Source organism: Camarhynchus parvulus, chromosome 1A (assembly GCF_901933205.1).
Source record: "Camarhynchus parvulus chromosome 1A, STF_HiC, whole genome shotgun sequence".
Taxonomy (NCBI): Eukaryota; Metazoa; Chordata; class Aves; order Passeriformes; family Thraupidae; genus Camarhynchus; species Camarhynchus parvulus.
Window position 1 is genome coordinate 25683877 of NC_044586.1, and position 12556 is coordinate 25696432.

At 36.3% G+C, this 12556-nt stretch overlaps 1 protein-coding gene across 2 annotated transcripts in view; it reads left to right on the forward strand.

Annotated features, from left to right (window-relative positions):
* NUP205 (nucleoporin 205) overlaps nucleotides 1-12556 on the forward strand; it is a 45707-nt gene that overhangs the window by 18120 nt on the left and 15031 nt on the right. For both annotated transcript variants that reach the window (XM_030959914.1, XM_030959915.1), the window contains exons 16-27: nucleotides 460-559; nucleotides 2073-2210; nucleotides 2449-2638; nucleotides 3308-3428; nucleotides 3933-4014; nucleotides 4444-4608; nucleotides 6649-6773; nucleotides 7658-7772; nucleotides 8756-8905; nucleotides 9855-9929; nucleotides 10656-10813; nucleotides 11778-11858. In XM_030959914.1, the coding sequence (XP_030815774.1) occupies nucleotides 460-559; nucleotides 2073-2210; nucleotides 2449-2638; nucleotides 3308-3428; nucleotides 3933-4014; nucleotides 4444-4608; nucleotides 6649-6773; nucleotides 7658-7772; nucleotides 8756-8905; nucleotides 9855-9929; nucleotides 10656-10813; nucleotides 11778-11858 (1500 nt within the window). The remainder of the gene's footprint in view (nucleotides 1-459; nucleotides 560-2072; nucleotides 2211-2448; nucleotides 2639-3307; nucleotides 3429-3932; nucleotides 4015-4443; nucleotides 4609-6648; nucleotides 6774-7657; nucleotides 7773-8755; nucleotides 8906-9854; nucleotides 9930-10655; nucleotides 10814-11777; nucleotides 11859-12556) is intronic.

A 12556-nucleotide genomic window follows, 5' to 3' on the forward strand; every position in this document is an offset into this window, starting at 1 on the left:
TCCTCAAAATAATTCTGACTTGCTGAACCAAGGAATTTGGCTTTGGTTCTGGATGAAATACTTCTGGATGGAGACACATGCTAAACTGTATCCTGGAAGCTGGCTATTCTTAATCTATTCTTAGCTGTATACCTAATAAACACTATTTGTTGGTTATCCTAACAAGCAATAAATCCAATAATACAATATCCTATTATGTATATTGTGTAATAGAGCTTAAAGCAGGTAATAAATCTGTTTCAGTGTTCACCTTTCACTTCAGAAAGAAAGCTTGGGCTTTCAAATGATTTGACACGATGAAGTATAGTGTTGTTGGCATGACTATACAATTTTGAAATGCTAGCTATGGTTCTGATACAGTACATCATTGCAGTGTGTGTTGTGTTCTTTGTCATCTTGGCTTTGTTGCTTCAGTGTCAGCCTTAATCTGTGTATGATTTGTTTTCTCTTTGTCTGCAGTGGGAAGTAGCTGAGGTAGTTCTGGAAGTGTTTTACAAATTATTGCGGGATTACGAACCTCAGCTTGAAGACTTTGTGGACCAATATGTGGAGTTACAAGGTTAACTTGTTCATTTGTTTACTGACAAACAGAATTGTAGCTTGTTTTGCTCTGTTGCCGCTATCTTGGGGTCTCTTTAATATTGCAAGTAAGCTGGTGGAAAGCTAGACCAAGACTTTAAAATAGGAAGATGTTAAAAATTTCCGTGTAGTATTGAGATCTGCATTGCTGACTCAGTAGGTCTTCATGTATACTATTTTCTACTTCTCTGTCTCTGCTGGGAGGATAACTTCTGTCTCACTTCTGATTTGGTTGAAGAGAAACATTTGACACTTGAACAGCACCTCAGTTTTGGCTTGTTCCTCTGGACGTGTTTGTTCTCTATCTAAATCACCACTATTTGTAGGGTTAATTTAAAGGCAGCATTGTATTTGAGATAACCTTTACTATTAATATTATTAATACATGAGTTATTGAAAGCAGATAGTGGTGGAATAGTAGTGGTGGAATTGTGACCTGAAGTAATTTGATTCTGAGCAACTGTTCTTTAAAAGGCTAAAGTAGATTACTCTTGCCTCATTATAGGAAATCTAGGGCTTATTTCGGCTCTAAATTTTTTTTTTCTTGAAACAAAGTTTCTTATAATGAATTTTGTCCTGATGCTTGTGGATTTTTTTTTTGGTAGCACTACTGTGAGAACCACTTTTTAATTGAAAACAACTTTAGAATTGGAAGACCTGTGTGCCTCATACTTTGACAAAGAGTACTTAGCAGCATAACTAGCTCAGAAAACTTGTTGGCTTGTTCCTGTCCTCAGCTAATCCTTCAACTTGTTTGATTATTTGTGGGTTCCATGATACATTGGAGAAGTGGGTTAATCTAGTTTTGAGTAGGTGCATTTTTTGAACAGATTCAGAGGGTGGCTCCACAGTGGCATGTCTTCTCTGTTGGTGTGTGGTGGGGTTGCACATACAGAGTGAATGGAAGAAGGCATTTTTAAAGCTGGTGCCAAAAGAAACCCTTGTACTCTTGTTCTCACGTGTGTGTTTAAAAAGATTCTTAACGTTTTCCTGCTTTTATCTACCACAGTTTGTGAAGAGCCTAGGCAAATTGGAAGCATTAGTCTTCTCCTTTTATTGCATATCATGAAGGTCTTTGAATTTTAGGCTAGTAGTTTTGTTTTTGCGTACATTATTACAACAGTCATAGGAATGTATCGTGGACATTCTCTTTGACTTCTGGAAATACTTTTTCCCTCATTCAGGGTCTTCGTGCAGGTTTGGAGGGGGGCATAAACTTTTTCCAGTTTCTTTTTGTTAAGATCTTTTTTGGGGTTAAATTTGAAATTGTGCTATTAGATACTGGAAAACAATGGTAATTGCCTTTACAACTATTCCCAAACTTTTAAAATTTCCTCAATGGCTTCTATATAAAGAAAATCTCTGAAGACTTTGTACAAAGGATGTTGCTTAGAACCATGGGGGCTGTTAGGTTTTGTAGCTTATGCTAACTTAAGTAATACAGGGGGTTTTTATTAGCGGTTATAGTTTTTTTTTTCTCCTTCTGTCTTTAGGAGAAGAAATAATAGCATATAAACCACCTGGATTCAATTTGATGTATCATCTGTTGAATGAGTCCCCAATGCTGGAACTTTGCCTTAGTTTGCTGGAAGAAGGGGTTAAGCAGCTTGATACTTACGCTCCGTTTCCTGGTATGTGCCTAGAATTCATTTTTCATGTGAAGTTAAAATGTATAGCAAGCAGGATTTAAAGCTAACATTGCATATCTGTAACTTGTACCTCTTGCATATAAACATTGTATTTTGGGGGAGTTTTCCTACTGTTAAACAACTGACAGGTTTTTTTTCTTGGTGGCTTGATGAATGACATTTATGAATGTAGTCTATTTAGCTTCTCCTCTGTATTTCTCATGTTCTTTGTGCACTGCAGGGAAGAAGCATTTAGAGAAAGCTGTACAGTATTGCCTTGCACTTCTCAACCTAACCCTACAGAAGGAGAATATTTTTATGGATCTGTTGCGGGAGAGCCACCTTTCCCTTATTGTCACACCACTGGAGCAGCTGCTTCAAGGAATCAATCCCCGCACTAAAAAGGCTGATCATGTGGTGAATATTGCTAGGTATGTGCAAAGTACTGAGAAGGCAGGAGTTTAGGAGGCACAGAAGTGTTTGGATCCTGAATCCTTTCATTGGTTTCACTAGCCAGTGCTCCTCTTCACCCAGAGCATCTCATGAATTTTTCTGGGGGGACGGGAGATGTCTTCACAGGTAGTATGATCTGTGATTGTCTAGTGCAAGACTGGGATCTGTATTTATAGTTATTCTTTCTAAATTCCTCCCCCTCCGCCATGATTTCTTCCTGTCTAGCTTATGTTCAATGATTCCCTTGCATATAATTTCATTTTGCCCCAGACTTTAGTTGTCACAGAGGGGGAAAGTTCAATGAATTTGGCTGTTGGCCATGTTTTACAGTATTGTCCATTATTTACTGTATTAAATGCCTACAAGCAGTTGTTTTAACTTCTGCAGCAGTGTTTAATGTAGATAGTGGATAAAAAGAAGGATAAAAATTCCAGGAAAGGTTATTATCCCTACTCAGCCTAGTCATCTCTCCCAATGAAGGAGCATTCCGTATTTCATACAGGGTGAAATTTTGTTTGAAGCTTTAATGTTATCTCATGTAATTTGATTTGTAAATGTTTCATTTCTAAATGTTGTTTAATTTCTTAACCATCTTTAAAAAGTTAAATTCTCAATAATTTCATTGCCATGATCTTGTGTCTTTGAAGGTATCTTTACCATGGAAACAGCAATCCTGAACTAGCTTTTGAAAGTGCCAAGATTTTGTGCTGTATTTCTGATAATTCCAACATCCAGATAAAACTAGTTGGTGATTTCACACATGATCAGGTAAGTATCTGTTTCTTTGAATCTGGAAAGAAAAGCTGATGGAGAAATACTGGGGCTTCATAATGTTTCTTTAAAGGATAGGTTTCTAGGTCAACTACATTAAAACTATATTTTGTTTTATATCTACCCACATATAAAACGTCTTTTACTGTGGCATTGGAAAAACAATTACTTCATTAATTGAAAAAAACAAAATCATTATTGTTTTCAAGAAGAAAAAGGGCAATATCCTTTAAGATAGGGAGATCTTTTTGTGACTTTATAGTCTTCAGTCTGTGAGAATAATTTAGCGTATGTAACAATAGTAGATTTTTTTTTAACCTGTTCACTGGCTAATTGCTAACCTGTTCTTAGAACAGCTGTGACTCTTAACTCTTGCTTATTAAGTATATTATGTAATTTTTGTCTAAAAGTTCTGTCAACTTACATGAAGGGAATGATGAAAAGTATTTGGTTTAGTACTCTTAAAATTGTCTTCATTTCCATCCTTCCATTGTTGAATAGAGTGTTAGCCAGAAGCTCATGGCTGGATTTGTGGAATGTTTAGACAATGAAGATGCAGAAGAATTAATTAATCCAGATGAGGGTATGTAAAAGGCTTCTTAAAATGGCTTAAACAGTTGTCTTTTGCATGGAATGAAGTTAATGAAAGAAGTGTAAAAAGTGTTCTTAAGTCAGGAAACAATCTTCCTCTGTTTTCTGTGGAATTGGACCTTTAACAGAATGAAAAGCACCTGTATTTTGTTAAAGTATGTCCACAGTATGATGAGCCAACTCCAAACTGAGTCCTTTCAGAAGACAAGTATTTAACATTGCTTTGGATATATTATTTACAGCTGTATTAACAGTAATTTGCCATTTTGTTCTTGTATCTCTTTGTAATAGTACAAGTTTATTCCTCAACATTCTTGTATTTAACTTGAAGACACTGAAGATTATTCTATTAGATGGATTTTTTACTTCATTAGTCACCATATCTGCTTTTTCTCCTTTTTCTTTTCTTTTTCTAATCAAGAACTGGAGCCGGAGAAGAAGCGGGCACAAATCCATCATGAAACCAGGATCCATATTCTGAATCTCCTTATCACCTCTCTTGAGTGCAGTCCTCCCAGCCTAGCTCTGTATCTCTTGGGATTTGAACTAAAGAAACCTGTCAGCACCACAAATTTGCAAGATCCAGGTATGAAGGGGAGAAGTTGATCTGACATTTAATCAGTTCTGCTGACAACACTGAGAGTATTGGGAAATTCATGGGGAAAAGCAGTTCCTCTCCAATTAAAGAATAAAACAACAGGCCTCGAACAAGTCCTCAAAAGCTACATGAAAAGACATATTAATACTCAAATGCAGCATTTAAACAACTTTAGGATTTGAGTCTTTAAGTTGTATTTTAGAACAGACTTGAAATTAGAATTATGGAGGAAAATGATAATTTAGAAGGGAAACATTAGTGTATTTATTATTTAATACAGTGTAGTTGTGTCCCTAGTAGAAAGAAGTTGATTTGATCATCCAGGTTGTACCTACATATGACAGCATGTCAACCTACAAAAGAGATTGTTGCTTTTAACTGGTTCTACTTCTTGGCTATTGTTCTGTCCTTCCTCAAGCTTCTGTTTAAAATTATTTATAGCAAAGAAAACCAGTTTTGTTTTTTAATGTTGTAGAAGAAAACCTTTTAGGACAATGTGGGGTTTCATTCTAGTGCTAGGAATATATAAATGTATTAATTATATATATCTGACAATGCAAACTTCGGAAATATCACTCCTGCTGCTTTCAGGTTGAATTGGTGAGAGTAACAGTGTGTTACTATGTGTCTTGTTTGCCTCCTCAGTTTCTAATTGGTATTTTACAAAACAAACCGAGCAAGTCCAGCAGGGATGATGAGGGAGCTGGATTACTCAGCCTGTGAGGAGAAGCTGAGGGAAGTCTGGAAAAGAGAAAGGCTTTGAGGGAACCTAATAGAAATCTTTGAACATCTGCAAAGACATAAATGACAGGAAAAAATGAGACTCTTCAGAGGAATGTGGCAGGAAGATGAGAGGCAGTAGGCATAAAATGAAACAAGAGAGGCTCAATTTGGATATAGGAGAAATTTTGTCACCAGAAGAAAGTGAAGCAGGTTGGCTGTAGAGGTCATGCAGTCTTCATGTTTGGAGGTTTTCAAGACCCAGATGTCTAAAGCCATGAACAACAGTTTGATATCATAGCAAGCAGTAGTTTGGTGTTGAGATGTCATGGTGTCCCTTCCAGTCTGAAATACACAGTTATTTTTAAAGGATGTTTTGTATAAATACGTTTGAACAACATTCAATAATTTGATTTTAATTTTTTGAGAAGAATATTTCTCATTATCTTCAGGTTTGTATTGGATGATATGGACCAGCAGTTTTTAGTTCTTCATAGTTCTAAATAAAATGTAGATGGGACATTAGTTTTATTTCTTCAGGTATTATGAATTATCTGTAGGTACACAATACAGGTAACTGATCTGCCCCCACACAATTTTACAGGGCATGTATCATGCTAGGTCAGTGATGAGGATATCTGTCTCAAGGGTGTGAGAGACCTTGCCGACATCTTTCAGTTTTCTTGTTAATAATGTGAAGAAATAATGACTGTAAGACATTGACCTCAAGATAATAATTTCCTGCTAAAGCATAAATTATACATGTTCAAACAGAGATTATTTCCCCTGTAAGAACTCTGATTATTGATGCTTTTGCTGCTTCAGGACCTCTTTCTGGATCGATTAAAGAATTAATTGGCAAAAAGACAATTAATTTTGACTTCAGTATTAAAATTTATTCCCTATTCCCTGCTGTTGCAGTGTCAGGTGCATTTAGGAGAATTAGTCATATAATGGCTGTATTCGTAAAATAAGACAGGAATTTTTCAAAGCTGTTCTTTGAAATTGTCAAATGGCTCTTGGTTTAAAAGTGTAAAACAAGAATTCAAATTGATTCACTAGCATCTCAAAAGCCTACAGACTAACGGTAAATATTTTCATTAGGTTTTTGCTGAAACATCGTTCCTTCTTTGATTTTTAATACTGGTGATAAAACTTTGCCAGAAGTTTTTGCTGCAGCTCTGTGGAGCAGTATAGTGTAGCACAGGGTAACTGAACAATTTAGGTTCTGTATTTCTGTGTACTTGACCTATATTGGCTATGGAGGAAAGTAAGATCAAGAATGTAATGTTATTTTTCTCTTTTCAGGTGTCTTGGGTTGCCCACGGACTTGCCTTCATGCTATTTTGAACATCCTGGAGAAGGGTACTGAAACAAGGAGTGGGCCTACAGCCGTTCGGGAATCTCCCCATCTTGCAGAACTCTGTTACCAGGTATTCAGCATATTTTCTGTTGGCATATACTGAAAGTAGATTCTAAATAAAATTGGCTACTTCTTGGCTGGTGAACACGGATGGTTGATGACTCTGATAATGGTTTAATTTTTAAAATGGATATGTCAGGTTTTTATTTATAGTGAACTCTTTCTATCTTACCTTCTGTTTAAAAAAATATCTTGTAGCATCACAGAAATCAAAGGATCTGCTCTCTTGTCAGAAACTTGGAATTAAGATATACTCATGACACTTAACCTAAATATTTTTGGTCAGCCTCTAAGTCCATTGTGACATGTGCCAATTTTAAATCTTCTTTTTAAATTTTGGAAGTGTAGTATGATAGCAAATAACATAAAATTCCAACTTAGCCAGTGAAACCCTCTGCTTTATTCTGTGGCCATAGAGAATGTGCATGTGTGGCTGAGAGGATGTCAGGTGGGGGAGACAGCTGAGTTAGACAGATGTGTGAGATAGCTGGTACTTGCACATTTGTATCATGTTGAAAATCTATGGGCTCTAGAAAGGATTTTAAATGTTATTAAAAGCAAAAGGCAATTCTGTAGAAGCAGGGCAAATTTATTGCATTTCCTGTATTGGTGGACATGCAGACAGAAAAAGACTCATTTTTAAGTGAGCTGAACAAACCGGCTCATCTATTGTCCCGTTGTGAACAAACAGCCATTGTGGTCATCCACATGCTGGTAATCTTTTAAGATTGTAATTCAACATCTGTTACTTTGAAGAAAGCTGATGGAAAATTTACTGTAAATACTGGTAATATTGTTTGAGCAGTAGAATAGCATTATGCTTCTTTTGATTTGGTGGTTGGTTTGTTCTAAAATAAATTCCATTCATGGATATCTACTGTTTTTGATTGTCAGGTGATCTATCAGTTGTGTGCATGCTCTGACACTTCAGGTCCAACTATGAGATATCTGAGGACCAGTCAGGATTTCTTATTCACTCAGCTGCAGTACTTGCCATTTTCTATCAAAGGTAATTTTTATGCTAAGACTGTGCATGCTTAAAATTCTATGTGTTTTTTGACTCCTTAGGAGTGAAAGAAGAAACATAGGTAGCATTATTAAACTGAATTTATTGCAGGCTCTGCTAATTGTTTAATTCTGCAAAAATTGAACTCGCACTGCTGAAGAAGTTTAGATTTTTAGTGCTGAACTTTTGGAAAAGAATGTTAGCTTTGGAGTGCACCAAGTCTCCAGAACCACATCCTAATCTGTATTCAAATTATCACTGTAGTTTTGTTAGACCATGCTACAGAAAAAAAATATTGAAAAGAGTATTATAAAGAACCAAGGGATTATAAGGCTGATGGTTGTAACCACCTGTGTTGCCCCTTTCTTTGAATAAAGTACTTTTAAGCTAGTAGGCGTGTTTTATATTTCAAATCAAGATTTCACAGGTGTCTTAAACTGAATAAATATACTTTATCAGATGCTTGATCATCAGTCTTTTGTTCAATGACAGTAAACTTAGCATTCAAGTACATGTGTACAGCATATATAAAGTGCTTTAGATGATTGTTATGTAACTTAGAAATCTAAATTAGATGAAGATAGGAAGATTCTAGGAGACTTGTGTTCCAGTCTCACCAGTTTTGATTACAGCTGCAGTTCACTTGGGTAAATGCCTGGTTATTTTCACTGAAATTGTAACTGACCCTATTGGCTCATGAAGCGCTGCGTTCTTCACAATGACTGTTCTAACAGTTGGTTGTGTCTAGTTTGGTTGTGTATGTGTATATGCTTATTGCATATATGTATATGATTTATTTTCAAAATAACCACATGTTCATTTATTGGCTTTTGTCAGATCTCTGTCTTTTTGTCTTGTAAATAATTGGTAAGCAAATAATAACTAATGACATCCTCTGAAAGCTTTCTCAAGTTAAAAATCCTTTCCTTGGAGTAACTAATATTATTTATACTCAGTTTTATAATTGTTGCCTTATCCCTGTCCAGAACATGAGATTTCAACACTTAACCAAATGTCTTGGCTAATGAAGACTGCAGCTATTGAAATGCGAGTGACGTCCCTGAACCGCCAGCGCTCCCACACGCAGAGGCTGCTGCATCTGCTGCTCGATGACATGCCTGTGAAACCATACCTGGGTAGGAGGAATTTATGGTGAGGCTAAATAGGCTGCAATAAATGGAGAATGAGACACTTCATTTGAATTCTGTTCTTCATAAGCTTGTGGCAGTTCATTTGTGGTATGGGAAGAAAGTGAAAGAAAGCAGGGCATCGTTTTGTTCATTACTTGTAGAAAAATTAAAAAACAATTTATGTGGTAGGAAGGGGGGAATATTAAAAAAGAATTAAACTTGTGGAGTAATTTGTTTTGAGCTGCTGTTCAGAAATGTTACGAAATAGAGAAGGTGGACGGTCTTCCATGGTAAACAGTTTAAGACAAAGTTTCTCAGTCTTAATGTCTATCACAAGCTGTGAACCCTCTCACAGAAGATAGTAGCTACACATCAATTTTGCTTTTAACATTATAACATCACAGAAGTGATATTTTATCCCAATGTGGTGTAAAATTCAATTTTAAATAAAAAGGCAAGATTTCAGAGTTTTAGAACAGGGTAGAAGTAAATTAAGAAAAATAAAACCAGATGGCAGTAAAACTCTTTACATGAAGAAGGTAGAATAAATAGAAGATATTTTAACAGGCTACTGCAGTATGGTGTTTTCCCTTACTTTTATCAGCCTGAGCACTCTCTTCATCCTAGTGAGGATCTGAGTATGGGAAGCTGTACTCACATATGCTACTCATTTTATGGTGTCCATCCAGCTCCATTATTCATACTGAAGAGTGTGATGTCTATTTAAGCATTTCTGGGATTTTCTGATCTGTATATAATAATTGGATAGCTTTTGTCAGATAAGTATTTTTTTCATTTGATTAAGAGTTCAAGGCTACATTGTATTAGAAGGCTTTAATGTGAAAGGTTTATTGGTTTATCACTCTGCTCTGTCTTTCACTATTAATAAAGTAGGTTATATTTTTCACTTAGATTTGTTTTTTGTAATTTATTTAGTATGTTTTATTACCTTCAGCTGATGGTGAAGGAGGGATGGAAGATGAAAGTCGATCAGTCAGTGGATTTCTCCACTTTGACACTGCTTCCAAAGGTAACTGTTATTACTGTTGGTTATTTATCAGTAAAGTGTATCTGCTCCTGAACAGGCAGGAGGGCCACTTCCAGAAAGGACACTTCAGAAAAGAAAGTAAATAGGTGTTCTAAACAGCAGCAGTACATGAAAGAATTTTATGTACTGTGGGGGAAAAAAAAAAAACCTTGATACATATGGTTGGAGTGAGTGAAAAACACTGAACTGGAAAGGCAATTTGAAGAGTGTGTTTAGGTGTCTGTGCAAGGATGAGATGGGAGAGTGGCAGTCTATCATATTTATTGCTAACAGTAGAAACAGTGAGACTGTTGCTGAGGCTGAACATATTTGTATTTTCATGGCAAAGAGTGTAAGTCCCACATAAATGAATAAATTCAGATTCTTTATGTTTTCTCAACAAAAGACTGCAATGGTTATAATTGAAAACCAGCCTGGTTTCATTTTGGAGAAAAAATTAGTCTTGTGTTTGTAAATATTGGATGACATGCATGTATAACAGGAGAACTGTACAGTATAAGACATCTTAAGGATTTAAAGCGTTAGAAAATGTTTTTTAACCTGTTACATAGGTTGATAGCACTTTCTGAAGATTTAATGATTTCTTTTGAAACTTTACACATTAAGCTGAAGATTTAGATTTGCAAAGGTAAATTAGGCTCTTTTTGTTAATTTCTTTGTTTCCCCTTGATAATTCTGAATACAATTTGAATTGATTTGCATTTCCAGTACGCAGAAAGATCTTAAATATCCTGGATTCAATTGACTTCAGTCAGGACATTCCAGAGCCTTTACAACTGGATTTTTTTGACCGGGCTCAAATTGAGCAAGTCATTACTAATTGTGAGCACAAGAATGCACGTGGACAAGTGGTCTGCAATGTCAAGGTTAGCATTGGTCTTTGTTTTCAAGTTGCGTGTGCTATTTTATACCTTAATAATTAAAAAAAATAAATCAGTGTGTTAATAATACTTTGACACTTGCTTTTACATAAAAGGTGTATGTTTCAGATATGTATTTCTTTGCTTGCCAGTACACAGCTACCTAGCACTACATATGTGTACACAATTACATATGCAATGTTGTGTACTGTGGTAGTTCTTGGAGGCTTTACTTAGGAATGTGTCACATTGTGACAGGTACTTGACGTGTGTATTATAAATTGTCCTGAAGAATTTGTGACCCTAAAAAATGAGTAAAACTTGTTCGAATCCCAGTCCATTTGTTGCATCTGCTGCTATGTAGCCATTTCCTAGATGCTAGGAGGTGCAAATACATGTCCTTTGTCACTTGTCCTAGTTTTGGCTCAAGTACTGTTAATTTTCTTCATAGTAGCTGGTTTGGATTTAGGATGAGAGCAATGTTCCCAACACTTTCATCCTTTAGTTGTTCCTAAGCAATATTTACTTAGTGAAGGACTGTTCAGCTTCTCAAACCATCCCCCAGTGAGTAGGCTGTGGGCACAGGAAGCTGGGAGGAGACACAGCCAGGACAGCTGACCCAAAACTTGCCAAAGGTCCATACCATGTTATATCGTGCTCAGTGTATAAACCAAGGGGAAAGCTGGCTGTGGGCTGCTGCTCAGGAGCTGCCTGGACAGTGGTTGGCAGGTAGTGAGCAATTGCATTTGTGCATCCCTTGTTTGTATTAGTCTAAATGTTGTATTATTTCCCCCTGCTTTCCATTTTCTGTTCTATTAAACTGTCTTTAACTCAACCCACAAATTTTACTTTGTTTTTCCCCCAGTTCTCTCCCATACCCCACTGGGGCAGGGAGTGAATTGCTGTGTGGTGTTTATCTGTCTGCCAGGTTAAACTGTTATAATCATTTAAGTGTCACTTTTAATTTCAGTACGTTCACAGAGTTCTGGTTGCAGAAGTCAATGCCCTTCAAGGAATGGCAGCAATAGGCCAGAGACCTTTACTTATGGAGGTAAGTACAGAAAAAGTTAACTGTTGTTTGTTGTTGCTCTTGGTGGATTTAATAGCCTGTTAAGCAGTAAGCACTACTATAAAAGACTGTGGATTTGAGTCCTAGCTTTGATTTAGTAACTCCTGAAGACAAAAACCACAAAACTGATAAGCTAAGGTACTTCTTACCATACTGTTCTCTAAACAAGTGGCCTGTAGTCTGTTTTCTTTTTTCCTTTAACCTCTTCCCTCCTCATTAGTGATAACAATTTCAGCTCCCACCCTGCTGTACAGAAAGCAATTGATGTCAAGATTGGCTGTTCAAATACAAACATGTTCGTCTTATGGCCAAGATCATTTTGCCTTTCTCTCACAGGGGATGCTCCTGTGATTATTTCTCCTTTTTTTCTACACAGATAGAGTTTCAGTGAACTTGGAGATTAGTAATTTTCTGAGTTTCCTGCCATCTTTTAAATTAAGTTGAAATTAGTTCCATGGATGCAAAGGATAAAGGGGAAATTGCTCAGATTAAATGGGAAAAAAAGCACAAATAGTTTTTTCCTAGCTGTTTGTGTTTTGATTTTAAAGGGCTAGAAAAGAGTTTTCCTGGTTGATTTTTTTTCCTATGAGATTGAGACATTCATGATGTCTGCCCTGTGAAAAGCAGCTCAGAAATGGAATGGGCTACCTTGTTAAAGTAGTAATAGCACCTTGTTTCTA